General features: G+C 37.6%; 1 protein-coding gene across 1 annotated transcript; it reads right to left on the bottom strand.

The window, feature by feature from the left end:
* Positions 1-7: 7 nt before the first annotated feature.
* Positions 8-15353, bottom strand: LOC108373799 (endothelial lipase-like; the record flags this gene model as incomplete). The annotated part of the gene is made up of 6 exons (XM_017629754.1): positions 15244-15353; positions 15028-15169; positions 3444-3592; positions 2926-3041; positions 155-281; positions 8-63 (listed from the first exon to the last, which is right to left on the bottom strand). Coding segments are annotated over exons 1-6 (639 nt in total), but the record flags the coding sequence as incomplete, so codon positions are not given.
* Between the last annotated feature and the right edge of the window lie 263 nt (positions 15354-15616).

Raw genomic sequence — 15616 nt, forward strand, 5'->3', positions numbered from 1 at the left:
CGATCGATAAGCGAAAGATATGACCTTTCTTGCGTTCGATAAGTGGACGCGCCGGATCGAGGCCTAGAAAGCAATTAAAAATGGCAGGAAAATTTTATAGGAAGCGACATAAATAAAAACAACACAGTCTTGTAAAAACAAATGTTCCGTTTACCGATTATCCGATGCTGCTTTATCGATAAATGATTTGACATCATGCCACAGATATGCGCACCCAGTGAATGACCAATGCAGGTGATTTTTTCGCGCACTGCTCCATGATGCGTAAGGAAGGAGTAAATCTGAAACAGGGAAACAGGTAAATATGAACATAAACTGACATAAATTTGTAATTATTTATTAACGGAATAGCAAAAGAGGGATTACTAGCATAAAGGCTAGGCTAGGCTAGGCAAAAAATTTAAAATTGTTTTGTTTTTTTTTTATTGCACTTGTTTTGGTTGCTTAATATAAATAAATAATTATAAAAACAAATAATGAAATTGCTTAGATAACTGAAGCACTACATAGTCTGTGAGAAGTCGACTAAAAAATGATTGCATATTTGTATCAGCTGCACTAAACCATACATGCAGGTAATCCTAAAAATTTTTAACAAACAAACTTAAATATTGTAAGTATGTATATAATAGCTATTAAATGCGTGTTTACAGCCAATTTGTTATGAGCATGGACGAATACTATACAATGCACAGAAAAATAAACAACAAAACAAAACAAATCTTACCGGTGCACAGTGGCCAATTTTCCGAAAAACCTGGCCGAAAGATTTACATATTGTTACGATTTTCTTTTGATCTTCGACGATTTACCAAATCCTACCGCTCAAAATACATTCGAAATAATTGTATTTTACATAACTTTACAATAATTTTAAGGCAATTGATATCTGTACTCATAGCTATCTATTTTACAACTGTATTTGTAGCTTGCTGATTCGCAAATGAACTTTCTGTGCGCTGCAGCAACACCTTTATATACCTGCGTTCGTACTCATGGCAACTCGAGAAGATTCTTATCGTAACTAATCGACATTCCATTTGGCGTTTTTCGACGTCAAAGCTCCTGCATCTTTCATGGTGCATTCGGTCATTCTCTGTTTGTTTGCTTTGGCCTGTCATTCGTGTTTTGCAGTATTCGTCACACTACCATCCACCTAAGTCCGATCGTCCCCATCAGCCACGCTTGCTGTTCCAAACGCTGTAAGCCTTTCCAAGTGGGCCATCTTCATCTTGCTTCTCGGCCTTCCAACGGAATGGATTCAAAACATCCGTCATTCAGCCGCTTGACAACCCCATGTGGACCTTTTCAGTTACACTGTGGTTTAAAGGTGCAGCCTTCCTTTCGCTGCCGCTTGTAAAGAAAACCACATCGTTTCCATGAAACTCTCTAGGTTCGATTTGAACCCTGCTGCCGGCTTATCTCTCACATGGCGCCCATGCCTCCTCCGCTAGCACATCTTGCTACCAGCTCTTTGACCGTCTAATGGAAGTCAACCCAATATAATCTTTTCTTAATCCTCTCTAGTCTTTTCTTCATTCCCAGGTTCTCTCCACCTCGAACCTCGTTGAGAAGGTCCGGAATTTTTGCATCGGTCATCTTCGCTTTCTCATATCCAATCGAAACCAACCAGATATAAACTTAAAATTATCCCATTGTATCCAGTACTTCTTTCTGATTGGGCTTTCCGCTAACACTTCCTCCTTGGTCGGAAGCTTTCGCAGCTCCAACGTTCGCATTACAACTGCTTAGTCTGAGTCATAACGCTGACACTTCCCTAGTCGTTCCACACCTCGCTCTTCCGTCGATGTCAAATTCATTGACGGGGCATGAATTGCATGGTCTACAGGCTTTACTGCTTGCCTTTGCTTCATTTACCGACCACAATCTTTTCCTGGCCACAACCTTTTCCTGGTCTCCACAGCCTACGCCATATCCGGCCTCTGACGTCGGAAACACTACCTGTTTAACATCTAACTGGCTTGCCCTTAACACTCCCTTGTGGTGACTTCTTCTTTTTCTCTGGGTTGGCGGAACAGGCACGCTTTTCCTGTACCGTTGAACAGCTTCCATCTCCTGTCGAAACAACTCCACCTCTTCCCCTAAGATTAACTGTCTGTAGTAGTACGGGTTATCGTAACCAACCCAGGAGAGGCACTTCCCTGTCGTAACGTTTAGTACATTCAAGGCTTTTAGTCGCGAAAATCGAATGAAAACTCTGCCAGAAAACTTCAAAATGCATCTTGTGGTGAGTTAAAAACTCGAAAGGAGAAAATAGTCAAAGAAGCAAAGTACAAAATTTGCATATGCTAGTAAAACTAATTATTGGGTTTTCTCTTTTTACTCGTATAATAAACATTTTTAAAATAAATGTATTTTTTTAATTATTTTTAAGTTTTTTAGTGCCTTATTTTGCCTTTCTTTCCATTTCTAGTGTCTTTTCCTGCCTATTTCGTTATTTTATTTTGCCTTTTTTATAAGTTTTTAGGTCCTAAATTCGGTACCCTGCAAATCAACATACATATGTATGTATGTAAATTAGGGTGGTTCAACGTTTTGTTTCCAGCTACTACTAGAAATGAAGTATATCGAAAATAAGGAGACTCGTAGTTTTTGTTTTGAAAACAGTTAGTATTTAACCGAAGCCTTTAAATTTGCATATATGTATGTACTTTACAGATGAAGGCAAAATTTTTTGGTAAAATTGCTATAACTGGAATCGTTAAAAAACAAATATTTTTTGATCGAATAAGAATATTTCTTTGTATCTTCAAAACACGCACGCTATAAAAAATAGGTAGTCAAATTTTAAAGTTAAATATGCATCATTTGTTTTTTCGAAATACGGGTCTCCTCATTTTCCATATTCTTCCGCAGCATTTTTGGACCACACTAATGCCAACAGATATGTAATTTTACGCGTACCTGTGCGGTGCATTGAGCAGTCAGGCGTGTATTGATCAACGCATGCAAATAGCAGGGGTAACGGGTTAATGGTCGCCAATCGACAGTGATGACATTGAAATCACGTGACAAATAAGCTGGAAATAAACAAAAATTAGTAATACATATAAGAATGATTATTAAAAAGGGCTTAAAGTACATACATACATACACACATATGTATGCCATTCATTCTGTTCCACGATTGAGAGAATACAAAGGTTGCGCCGATCTCGGACCGCTATTCCCCTCTTAACGAATTTGACAGAATCGTTGTTTGCATGACGTCACACTGGTGCAACTTGTTTACGTTTTCCTTGCAACATTTTTTCTTCTTCTTCCATTCTTGCTCACGTTTTGGCATTTCTCTCTCGCAATTGCACCAGTGTGACGTCACACAAAAGTTATTCTCAAAAATCATCTCTGATCGGCGCAATCTTGTATTCTATCATTCTTGATTCTGTTCTGATTTTAACTATATATTTTTCACCATAGCTCACCATCTCTCAAAAATTGTAAATGCATATCGACAGCGGTGCCATTGAAGCCATGCACGATGAATGCCGTTTCGCGATGGCGACTGAAGCCACCCTTGAATAGCGACAGCGGATTGTGTATGTTCAGTGCAACACCGTGACGTGATGACTTCCTGTAAAGTCGAAAGGCGAAAACCAAAGCAAAGAAAAAGCCGATAAAATAATAAATAATAAACGAAAGTAGTTAAATCAAATGGTCGCAGTCACTAGGCTTGATATGTATATATATTTATGTGTGTGTATGTATGTTTACATATTGATATGTACCTGCAAACATATTTATATAAATTTTTAAAAACAAATAAATAAAAGTGAGAGCTCAATACTCCATTAGGAAGCCATTGAAAGGTATATAATTCGCTGGCAGCCGGCATGTAGTGCAGTAATGGGCGTCCACGTCGGATAATCGAAGCAAAACAAATTCGCGGTTACGTACGCATGTGTATGTATGTATGTACGTGTGCATGTCTAATGCAAATATGCACCCAGTGGGAAAATGAAAAACAGCCGCTTCCACATTTGAAAATGCATTTTTTTCCACTAGGCGATGTCATAAAAAAAGTAACGAGGGATGTATGTGATTTCGTAAGCATTTTTTGGCACTTTTTGGATATATTAGAATGCTGATTACATATTTTTACATATTAATCAGTAATATAACCTAAAACTCATAAGATATGCATTACATAATTTTTCACGCTTGTAATGCATTATCTACTACTGTTCCCAGAGGGCATGTTTGTTTGTATGTATGTATGTATGTATGTGCTATATGAAATTGAATTAAATTTGAATTGCAGGTGGTGTGCGAAATCTGCGCTAATAACGGTGAGCATGCAGCCATCAGCAAAAATTCAACTTGCCGTAACTAAACTGGTAGATGAGTGCAACAGCAACAGCAACAACAACAACATCGTAAATATGAGTGCACTCTTGTAAAACAAATTCATGAACAACTAAGCGAGCGAGCAATAAAACACACCGATAACTGCCGATTAGCAAAGCAGAAATATTAATACAAATAAAGCATTAATGGTAACTGTAAATATTACAGCAATGACATTGACTTTGACGCATTGAGTATTACAAATGTACGATTTGTTACGTACACCGGTTTGGTTAAGCATCAATGCTTTACAACAAGCGCCAGTTACTGCCGAAATTCGGTCGCTTTACTGTTTTTTAAGAGTCTCGAAGATTTTTTTCCTCGGTTTAGTCGTTATCGTCTTCGTATTCACCTTGGTGTTTCTTTAAGTCACTGAAAGACTCAATCAGGTTGCTTGTTAACACACATTTTCCGGGAAATTCTGAAAAAGTGTTCATCCAGCTTCCAAGAAGGTACGCTGGAGCTCAGCATATCTTCTTCTTCTTCTTTATTGGCGCTGTAACCGCCTAAGCGATTTTGGCCGAGTCCAGTCATTTCTCTTCCGTGCTAACTGCGGCCAATTGGAAATGCCAAGTGAAGCCAAGTCCTTCTCCATCTGGTCTTTCCAAAACAGAAGAGGCCTTGCTCTTACTCTGTTACCAGCATCGCGGCCCGCGTTGAATACTTTTAGAGCAGGAGCGTTTCTGTCCATTCGAATGACATGGCCAAGCCAGTGGAGCCGCTGAATTTTAATTTGCTGCCTTATGTCTACATATATCGTTGTAAAGCTCATACAGCTCATCGTTAAATCGTCTGCGATATTCACCATCGCCAACGCGTAAAGGTCCGCAAATCTTTCGCAGAATATTTCTCTCGAAAACTCCAAGAGCCGCTTCATCAGATGTTTTCATTGTCCATGCCTCCGCGTCATACCCCAACACAGGCATGATGAGTGACTTATAGAGTGTGATCTTTGTACGACGATAGAGGACTCAGTCCAAAGAAGCATTTGTTGGCAAGAGTGATTATGCGTTGGATTTCTATGCTGGCATTATTATCGGTGTTAACGCTGGTTCCCAAATAAATGAAGTCATCTACTTTTTCAAACTTGTAACTGTCAACAGTGACGTGGGCGCCAAGATGCGTATGCTCTGACTGCTTGTGTGATGACGTCGTTCACCACCAGACCCATTCGCTTTGCTTCTCTATCCAATCTTGAGAAGGCAGAACAGACGTAGCCCTTGTTTTTACCGATAATATTGATGTCGTCGGCATACGTCAGAGTCAATTCTCACAAAGCCTTCAATATCATGAGCCTTGAAGTCCTTCTCGCCTTACAAAAGCCCGCGGCCAGACGGTATCATCCCTATCTTGTTGCAAACTGTGGATGATGCTATCATGCCATTGCTTTTGTCTATTTTCATTGGATGCATAGCCGAGTGAAAGTGGTTTTCATCCCAAAACCTGGTGGGCGAGGGCACGTCTTCGCCAACGTTTTTTTTTTTGTTAATTAGCTTAACTTCCATTGTTCTCAAAATTTCGAGAGGGTTCTAGACGCGGACGTCCGGGATTCTCCACGGCGATGGCATGCCTGAGGCATGAAGTCATTGGAACAGCACTACTCAAGCTCAACCAGGGGGGAGTAAAAGTAGTGGCCTACGCTGACAATGTAGTGGTTTTTGTAACCGGGTTATTCCCATCTGTGGTGAGTAATATCATTGATGGAATTTTAGCAGAGCTAAATATGCTGATGAGCCGGGCAATCTAGCCTTAGAGTGAACCCAGAGAAGCTGTATAATTTCTCGATTGCTACCTAAGATGAGACTGGCTGCCGATTACATATGACCTGAAACAGAGTTTCACAAGCCTTACGGGGTCATTTTTCCGTCAAGAGCCGAGGAACTTGAGGCCGCAGTCGAGTTGGCCAGTGAGGGTTCCACATTGGTGTCGATCGAGGGCCGGATCTCACGCCTAACAGGAACTTTATATAGAGACATCTTTCTCCACAATATTCAGAAATCGGATCAAAAGGGGCGCTCGGCGGGTGCCGTATATCCAAACTCATGTGGAACAATCTTAGGAGCACACATAACTTATTGAGAAGACCCAGATCTGACGTTGCAAGGCTTGTAGCGACTTTTATTTGGCATTGGCCGGTTGGACAACGACTTCTGTACAAGCTGCAGAGATGAGAACGGGCAGGAAACAGTAAAGCACGTTCTTTGCAAATGTCCAGCTGTCCTGAGGATCGGAAATACCATGCTAGGAGCATATGAGATCACATCGTTGCGAGAGCTCTCTGATAAGTCCCCCCACAACATATTCTACTTTATCAACCACACCCTGGCGCGCCGGTTGGTTTTGACATATTCATTCGAGGTATATGATATCAAAATGGCACTTAGCTTCCACTTGGGCGTAATAGTTCTTCCGCCACCATTCTAACCTAACCTAGCCAACCGTAAGTACCTTTCGCACACATATTGACAAGTTTTGACCATTTATTCTAATATATTTTATTCTTTAACAAAAATCGTATAAAGCCAAGTTTTAAACTTTTGTGCCATATTTAAAACAAATCAACAAACTTTCGAGATTTTCAATTATATTCCTTACATAAAGTGCAATTGTGAAGTGGGCAGGACTTACAGCTGATTTTTGGTATTTGTTTTTTTGAAGATGTCAATCATTTTATTCCATACGAAATATGTTGGACGATGTTTTTATATCGGGAAAATGTGGAACACCTTCAACAAAAAAAAAAAAATTGCTAAAAATAATAAAAAGTCAAAACTTTTTGATATGCGATAGGCATTATAGTTATGATTAGCATTATAGTATATATGGCTGCTTAAAAATTAGTTCCGCAAGATGCAAAACATGCAGACGCTAAAAAATGCATAGTACACGCACCTAAGTATGCACATACATACATGCATATATGAACATAAATAATAACAAGATTAAGCACTCGCTTACTTTATGGTAAGCAATTTTACCACCAACTCAAAAATTACTGGTGTTAGGACGATAAAATCGCAGCCATTTATACCTACTTGCAATTATGACTTCATTACTCATAATAACTAATAAAAAATATCCATTAAAAAGTTGAAAAAAAAAAAAATGACTAGCGACACTACACAATTCACCCTCTTCCGACACCAAATTGACAATGCAGTTGTTATACAGTTACGGCGCTATGCGTTCGCGGGTTTTATAGTCTGAATTTTGGCGCGCACTGGCACGCGACTACATAACCTATAATTATGAATGAAAATGAAATTGAAATTGGGAGAGCGAATGGTTGGACGTAAATACTCAAAAGGCATGCTGTATATATGTATGTATTTATGTGTTGTAATTGAAATTAATAACGGTGGCGCTAAGATATGTACATATATAAATACGAGTAAGTGATTAGATAATAGTAACAGTCCGCTTAGCCAAAGGCAACAAAATAAAAGTAAGAGTGCAAAAATAAAAAATAAAAACAAATAATACACATTTTCCCTAGAGTTCGCGCTGAATTGTTCAAAAACAAAAAAAAAAGAAGCTTGAACCGATTTTCAATGTCTGAATATGCGTATAGTTATGTACGTATGTATGTATGTTTACAGATATGACACACTTATTTAAAATCACATAGCAAATCTATTAATTAGCCATTTCAAAGTGATTTTGTTTTCTCAATTTAGTGACGCCCAGAAAGTTGAGAGTTCAAATGCCTTTTACTTTTTAATTCACTTCATCTAAACTTGAAGTGTTAATGAGTTCGTATTAAATAGAAGAGAAAAAGAAGAAAATTTTTTGGTAAGCAGCGCAGTCCGCAGTTGCGTGATTGCAATTTTCAGCTAATTTTCGAATTGGAGAGCTAATAAAGCCATTCGTTAATGCAAAAAAAGCGCACCGGTTAATTATCTGTACTTTCACTTGAGCCCCCTTTCTTGGTGTAAACACTTATGTAACTTATGGAATGTAAGTTAAAAAATACTTATATAACCCTTCGCATCATGCACCATGCGGTTTTTATAGGTTAGGCTAGAATGGTGTCGAAAAAACTTTTACGTCCAAATAGCAATTAAGTGTCATTTGAGTGCCATATACCTCGACTGAATATGTTAGAACCAACAGCTGTGGTTGGTAAAGTTGAGTATTTTGTAGAGACTCATATCAGATAGTTCTCGTAACGTTGTGAACTCATATGTTCCTAATACAGAATTTCAGGGGGTGGGATCCGATCCTCGATCGAGACCAATGCGAAACTCTCTCTGGCTGCCTCGCCTGCAGCTTCGTTTCCGGGAATGCTGCGATGACCAGGAACCCAAACCAAATCTAAATCAAGCTGACTACTTACTAAGTATAAAAGAATCCTTCACTCTGTGATTAGTTTCGAGCATATTGTAAGATACGACAACAAGGCCTTAATGGCCGCCTGACCCAAAGGTTATGTGATAGAATTCCCCTATGGCCGTCAACCTATCTGCGAATTTTTCTGCACGATTTTCCGCGAAAAGGTCAATAGGCGGTTAACTGAGGATTTTCTTTAGAGCAACCATTGAGTCAGGCTAAGTGACTGGCCCCAAGTGACTCCCAGCATTCTTTTGAAGGCACTCTGTGTTGGGGACACATAATTGGCTATAATTACATATGTATAGAATTGTTATACCTATCCCTCGATATCTGTTTTCCAACATATGTTAGTGTTTGGCCGAGTTTCTCCTCCGATTTGCGGCATGCGCCTTGTTGTTGTTTTTATGAGAGGCGCTTTTTTCATGGCAGCAGGTTTGCGATTGCCTGCCGAAGAGCGACCGCTATTAGAAAAAAAATTACGTTTTTGTTTTTTAATTTATTTATTTTTTTTCTGGGTTGAACCGCGATTGACCCCAGGACCTGCGGAGTGGTAGCTCGCACAGCTAACCACGACACCACAGCGGCCGCCAACTGAGATTGGTGTCTATTAAAACGTTCAGCTACTTCGCCTTGGAGCCTGAATTGAAATCCTTTCGTTTTCTGTTATAAACAGGATCACTTCTCGTTTGCTCGAATTGAGACTTACCACCAAACAACTCATCTGCATATACCAATACATTCACTACTCTTTTTTGGGTTCCAGACGTTCAGTGTCAACACCCAAGCTGTGCAAATAAAACTCCTCCTTGGGGAGCGCTTCTAATTGGGTAACGAGTATATATGTGTAACGATTCAGTTCAATAGCATCCCTTTAGTCCAACTGCACGTAGGGTGCTTAGTATCCAACTCCACAAGAGTTCGCGACATTGCTTCGATCCTTACAATGTAAGAAGGTACACATTAATACCAGCAATTTGTATATTGGCAGGAACTACAAATCCGAATGTGATCGCATCCCCAAATGTGTAACATTAATCGGATGGTCAACGTCCGCTTCCCAACTGCATTTGTCATTGACAGCCGCAACCGTCGTAAGACATATAAATCCTTCAATAATATTGCACACAAGTTGCATGTGAACTGGATTACAGCAATGCGACAGTTTTGGTATAAATATTTAACATAGAAAAAGTTTAAACACCTTTTATATGCGGCAAACTAACACACGCCGACGCACACGCGCAGTGCAGTCATTCGCCGCTCCAATTACGCGCACTCGATCACTTGATTAAATACAAGCAGTTGCTCGCACTTGAAATGCTGTAACCGGCTTACCAAAGTGAATCAGTTACAGTTCAGGCCAGATGAGGCAGTCACAGCCCCATACAGGAATTATGTGGTGGGATGTTGAGTATTTCATTTGTCGGCCAATTCTATCTATCGATGCTGCCACCGAAATTGTTCGTTGCCACTTGGAGCTGCGAGTGTGGCTGGTGATCAGCCACTAACTGAATGTAGCTAATTTTTTTAAAATACTATACGATATTACAGTGGTGTGTGTTCAAGTATTTATTATTTGCGTTGAGCGTTTAATTCAAGCTCGCTACCGTTGTCAACACCAGGTCGGAACCGGTCGTTCAGCTGGCCTTTTCATTTTGGCTAGCGTAGGCCAATCCTTTCCAAATGCTACATCGCTTTTATTTTCACGTTTTGCTTGGCTTTGTTTTTGCTTTTATGCTTGCCAATGCAAGTTTGTCGCGCTTCTCATCATGACACACTGACACTGTTTGCGTATAAAAATAAATTATTCCATAAACACGTTGCGATTTGTGTTAAATGGAAAACTTTTACTGACTCACATGCATGGCATGGCATGGCATGGCATCTCCTTTATTTGGTGGTTAAATATAGTATTTATATATATAAATGGGTATATTAATTAAAAAAGTAATTAAATTTAAACTTTGAATAAATCGATTGCACTAACAGAGCTGAAAGAGCCATAGGTACTCTCTATTTTTCTGGCTTCTTTAAAGAACTCTTTACCGTTTCAGATGCATTTGAACCACGTTCCGATCATGCAACGGAAGGTTTCTCTTAAGCACTGAAATAAAATACGGGAGATGAAAAGGAGACCAAGCGACCATGCCGAACTCGCATTACATCAACAATTGGATATGAAAAACAATTAGACAGGTGGCTACCGACGTGGCTATCAGTCGATTAAAAAAGCAAAAGAATTGACATTTGTATGAGACGCTTGCCAGACAGGCTTAATGAGAACTAAGCCAGCCGCAGGTTGGAACCTCTTTTGCTCTAGTGCAAATGTACGAGTGGCAGACCCGCCTAAGTTCGAAGAATAAAAAAAATTTCAAATTCCTTTAGTGCATAGCGCCATCGAAGAGTGCAACCGGCATCAAGCGATAGAAAACCAAAATATATACATACAGCTCTAGCAAATTCTTCACTTAGGATCTGGTCTCAAATCTAATCGCAATCGAATATAGGACGACAAAAAATGTTTACTCCATTTGTATTTGACATATTTCAATGGAAGTTGGCGGACGACTATTTTAAAAAAATTATTGACTGTTATGAAATTTTGTATCCAGGGGCATTCGTCGTCGCTAATTTCGAAACGGGTATTAAATTTTCAAAATTCAAAATGGCGAATCCATTATGGCGGACGACTTTTTTCAAATAATTGTGGATTGTAAGCGCGGAATGACCAACAACTCTCAGAGTCACTGATTACGAATTTAATATTTGATTTCCAAAATTCTTTTCTGTTCTATTCTATGATTTCCAAAATGACCTATTTAGTCACAATAGGGAGGAAAAAATATCTCAGCTAGTCGGCCAAACACTTAAACTTAATTTTGCTCTCTAGATTACGAAAACATTTTCAGAAAATCCGTATCGCGTCAAAATTTTAAGATATTTAGTGTGAATATTTTATGAAAATATTCAAACTTTAACAAGGAAAAAATTAAAAACAAAAAAAAATTTGTAAAACGAAGAACATATAAAATATATGTAAATAAAAGAATGGTGAATAGGCAAATGAAAATGACAAATAATTTTTTGGATGATAAATGTATGAGCAGGAAAGACGACAGACAATATATTGTGCGGCATGACGTATGAGAAACATTTTCCGCCATTTTGAATTTTGCAAATATAATATAAATTTCGTAGTCAGGTACCTTAAAAACACCTGGATTCCAACTTTCATAAGAATATATAGTTTTTTTTTTAATTCGTCCGCCTGCCATTTTGAGTTTCGAAAACTCAATATGATATTCGTAATCAGTGATCTCGAATATCCCTATGTACGAATTGTCATTGAAATCAGTCAAATTGTCCCAGTATAGGCGATTTATTGGATCTTCGAACTATTGAAGAGAGGTTGCTGTACTCTTTGGAACTTTTTTTATAACTCTCGTTAATATAAAAATTGAAAAATTTTTTAAATAAAAAATACGCTTCGCTATCCATTTTGCTATTTAATAATAAGAATAAAGAGCAAGCGAAATTATTTTATCACCGCTTCAAACAAAAAAATGTTTAATTCCACGCACGATAGAAAACCCAACTTAGGGCTCCTGCTAAAGCTACTACGTTGCGTTAAATGTCAAAATTTGTATGTGACGTTGTGGACTGGTTTATAAAAAGTATTATAAATATATTTGTGATAAAGGCGCTGGCCCAATGCAGGCTTGCTTTGCTCGCCTTACTTACTTTAATTTGCTTTGATTTACTTCAAAAACTCGTTTGGCCAAATGGCGGCTTGGAACGCTGTTAAAGCTACCAGCTGTGTAGTTAAAAAATTAAGGTCTGTTCCCTTACACTAAGAATAATTTTCCCACGAAATTCCAGAATACTAAAAAAAAATACAAGCAATCTTTTCTGATTTATTTTTAAATTGATGCGAATTAATTTTTTCATTTCAAAGGAATGATAATAATTATTACATATATAGCTATAAGTACATTTATTAAAAACAAAAACAAAAAATCCAATATTTCAAGAGACGACTGGCCAGTAGTTTGACATCATAAATATCGCTAGCTTTGTGTGAAAAGTTGCTAAGTCCACAATCTGTGAAACCTCGTGATATAGGAAGCAAGAGAAATTAAGGATAAAGGTACTTGTTTTATTTTTTCTCATTTATATTCAATGGAAGGCAAATTTTCTAAGTCCAGAAGAGGCCCCGAAAATCCGATAAGGCCAAAATAATACGAATTTAATAAAGATCGAATCCTTTTGATTCGTATGGAGTTTTGCTTTGCTTTAAACACGCAAAATGTTGTATTCAAAGTTCCTGTAAAATTTGAAAAATACACTTAGCAACTTTTCAGTCAGCGATATGTTAAATGTAAATATGGAAACATATAATCACTTTTATTAAACTCTGAATAATTTATATTATTTTTTTTTTAATTACGTAAGAAAATTTTTGTTCATAAAAGAACGCAACAGTTTGAATTCATTTAGAACGGGAACATACCTTTTTGTCAAAAGCCTACAAAGCGCTTTCAAATAAAACATTTGCCTATTTGAAACTTTGAGGCGCTTAAAGCAAGTGAAGCAAAGCTGCCATTTGGCCAGCCTTCATACGTTTTAGTATATTCCAAATAACTTCTGACAGTTCTCAAAGCGAGGCAAGCAAAGCAAGCCTGCATTGGGCCAATACCTTAAGATTTAAAGAATTTTGTTTTTCAATTTTTGTCGTCGTAATTAGTCACTTTGTACTAATGTGCGTTCGAGAGGTGAGCGTTTTACTGCAGTAAGACCTAAGGAAGCAGGTTAAGGTATCGGCGAAACCTTGGGTTTTTAAGCTCTCTTAGGCACATCGTGGACTACCTTGTTAATCATTCGAATTCTCGCTTGCTTTCGATAAGCCTAATGCCGTACTCTATTATACAGATGGCTCTAAACTTCCAAGTAAGACGGAAGAGCAGATCCCTACCTGAACTATGACCATAGAAGTATTTTCACATCCTCGACCACTGTATCGTATAGTCTATTACTCGAAAGTGTTAGGCATCCATGAGCTGTCGTTCACGAAATCTCTAGGATTATCTGGACTTCATAGGGGGGAAAACGCACATCGTTACTCTTAAGTTTAAACAGAAAAAGCATCCACTCTCTTATGAGGGTTCTTAAGGGTCACTGCATAATCGGTTTATCCACCGTAAGTAGAAAGGTGCATACCCCAGGCCATTATTACACCGTGCAACAAAAACAAAAAAATTTCGAAACACACGAAGCATTCTTATTGCCAAATATAGAAAAACTGCGTTTTAGTTGTTCTCTCTGATGTCAGGATTTTTGAAAAGGACTTTTTAGTTTCAAAGATATGATTAATTCCAAAAATTATTTAAAAAATTTATTCCAATGTATGGTATGGGTACCAAATGAAAGCGAAAGTTCTGTAGAATTAAAAACCTTAAAGATTTTTTGGTTCACAAGGACTACTAGGTGTTGAGAATGATCTTTTAATTAGTTTTATTTTTTAAGCGAATAAAGTTAGAATGACGAAATTTGAGGATGTGCATTATAGTCCTTAACATATAATTTTTTCAAAAATAATTATTGTAAAATTTCAATAAAATGCAATGATAAAATGTTAAAAGGACATTTTCAATAACTAATCGACGCAAAATTTAATCGGCCTTAATTCTACAGAATTTTCTCTTTAATTTGATAGTCATACTGTTGTTTTAAATTGCACTTAAGCTTTTTAATAATTTTTTTAAATAATTATATTTTTCAAATTTCAAAGTCTTAAAAACAAAAATTCTGACGTCAGAGAGAAAAAATAAAAATATAGTTTTCGCGAATATATAAAATTTTTTTGTGCAAAATTTACTGTTGCACGGTGTTATCATATTTAGTTACAAAAATATGAAAAGAGAAAGAAACTAACAACACGTTTTATGTCACTTCCCGGATTCGGGTATACGGATATTACGCACAGTGGCGGGTATACCATTAACAATGAGCTCATCAGGAAGGTGATTAGTAATTTTTAGACATCCTGAAAAAGGAAGACCACTACTGGAAGTTCAAAGCCATGAAGGGTAAAGTCTTTTTGAATCATATCAAAGTATTGGATTTGTGGCTTCTTATACCTCAGCAAGAAGAGGTCTCGTAATTTTTGTATTTTATTTAATGTACTGGGATTTACGTACGCTGAGTAAATTGTGTTGAGAAGACTTGGCTAATATACATATTTACACTTGAACTCATAATTTCCAAATACAAAATATTGAGGCATATTTTTATTTTTATTTTTTTAAATCAATAAACACTTTTAACACTTACGGCGCAAATAATCGGTACATTATATATGGACTCGGGCAAACATTTTTATTATGCAGAAAACAACGCAAAACATTCAAATCCAGGACGCCACTGTTGACGAAACTCTTCACATCCATTTGATTGAAAAGAATAGCAGGCGCTTCTGCAAGGGCAAGTAAATCAATAACTAGTTAGTTGTTTGGAAAATTTAAAATGCATTTTAATTTCGCACGCTACCTTTGCGTACAAGACAGACGAACAGCAGGGCGAGCAGTGATAGTTTCATTGCTTAATTTGTTTTCCTACTGCTTATGGCAAAATTTTACTTAAATTGAAAAATATTTTCGATTTGCTTTCTTATGCATTGAGATATTTTCTTAAAATTTTTTTAACATCACATATGATTTCGCATTTTGCATTTCACATTTCGCACTCTCACTTTGCATTTCACATTTTAGCTCCGTATGGGATGCTTTGGGCAGCATTGAATTTTAATCCTTCTTGGCAGCATTCCAACTTTCATTGCACCGATCGCTGCCGACACATCGCTCACTTTTCACTGCGGTACTGCACGTGCAACGTCCGCTTACTTGGTCGTCCGTAGAGCGCT

Source organism: Rhagoletis zephyria, unplaced genomic scaffold (assembly GCF_001687245.7).
Source record: "Rhagoletis zephyria isolate East Lansing unplaced genomic scaffold, Rhagoletis_zephyria_1.1 Rzeph_scaffold_07042, whole genome shotgun sequence".
Taxonomy (NCBI): Eukaryota; Metazoa; Arthropoda; class Insecta; order Diptera; family Tephritidae; genus Rhagoletis; species Rhagoletis zephyria.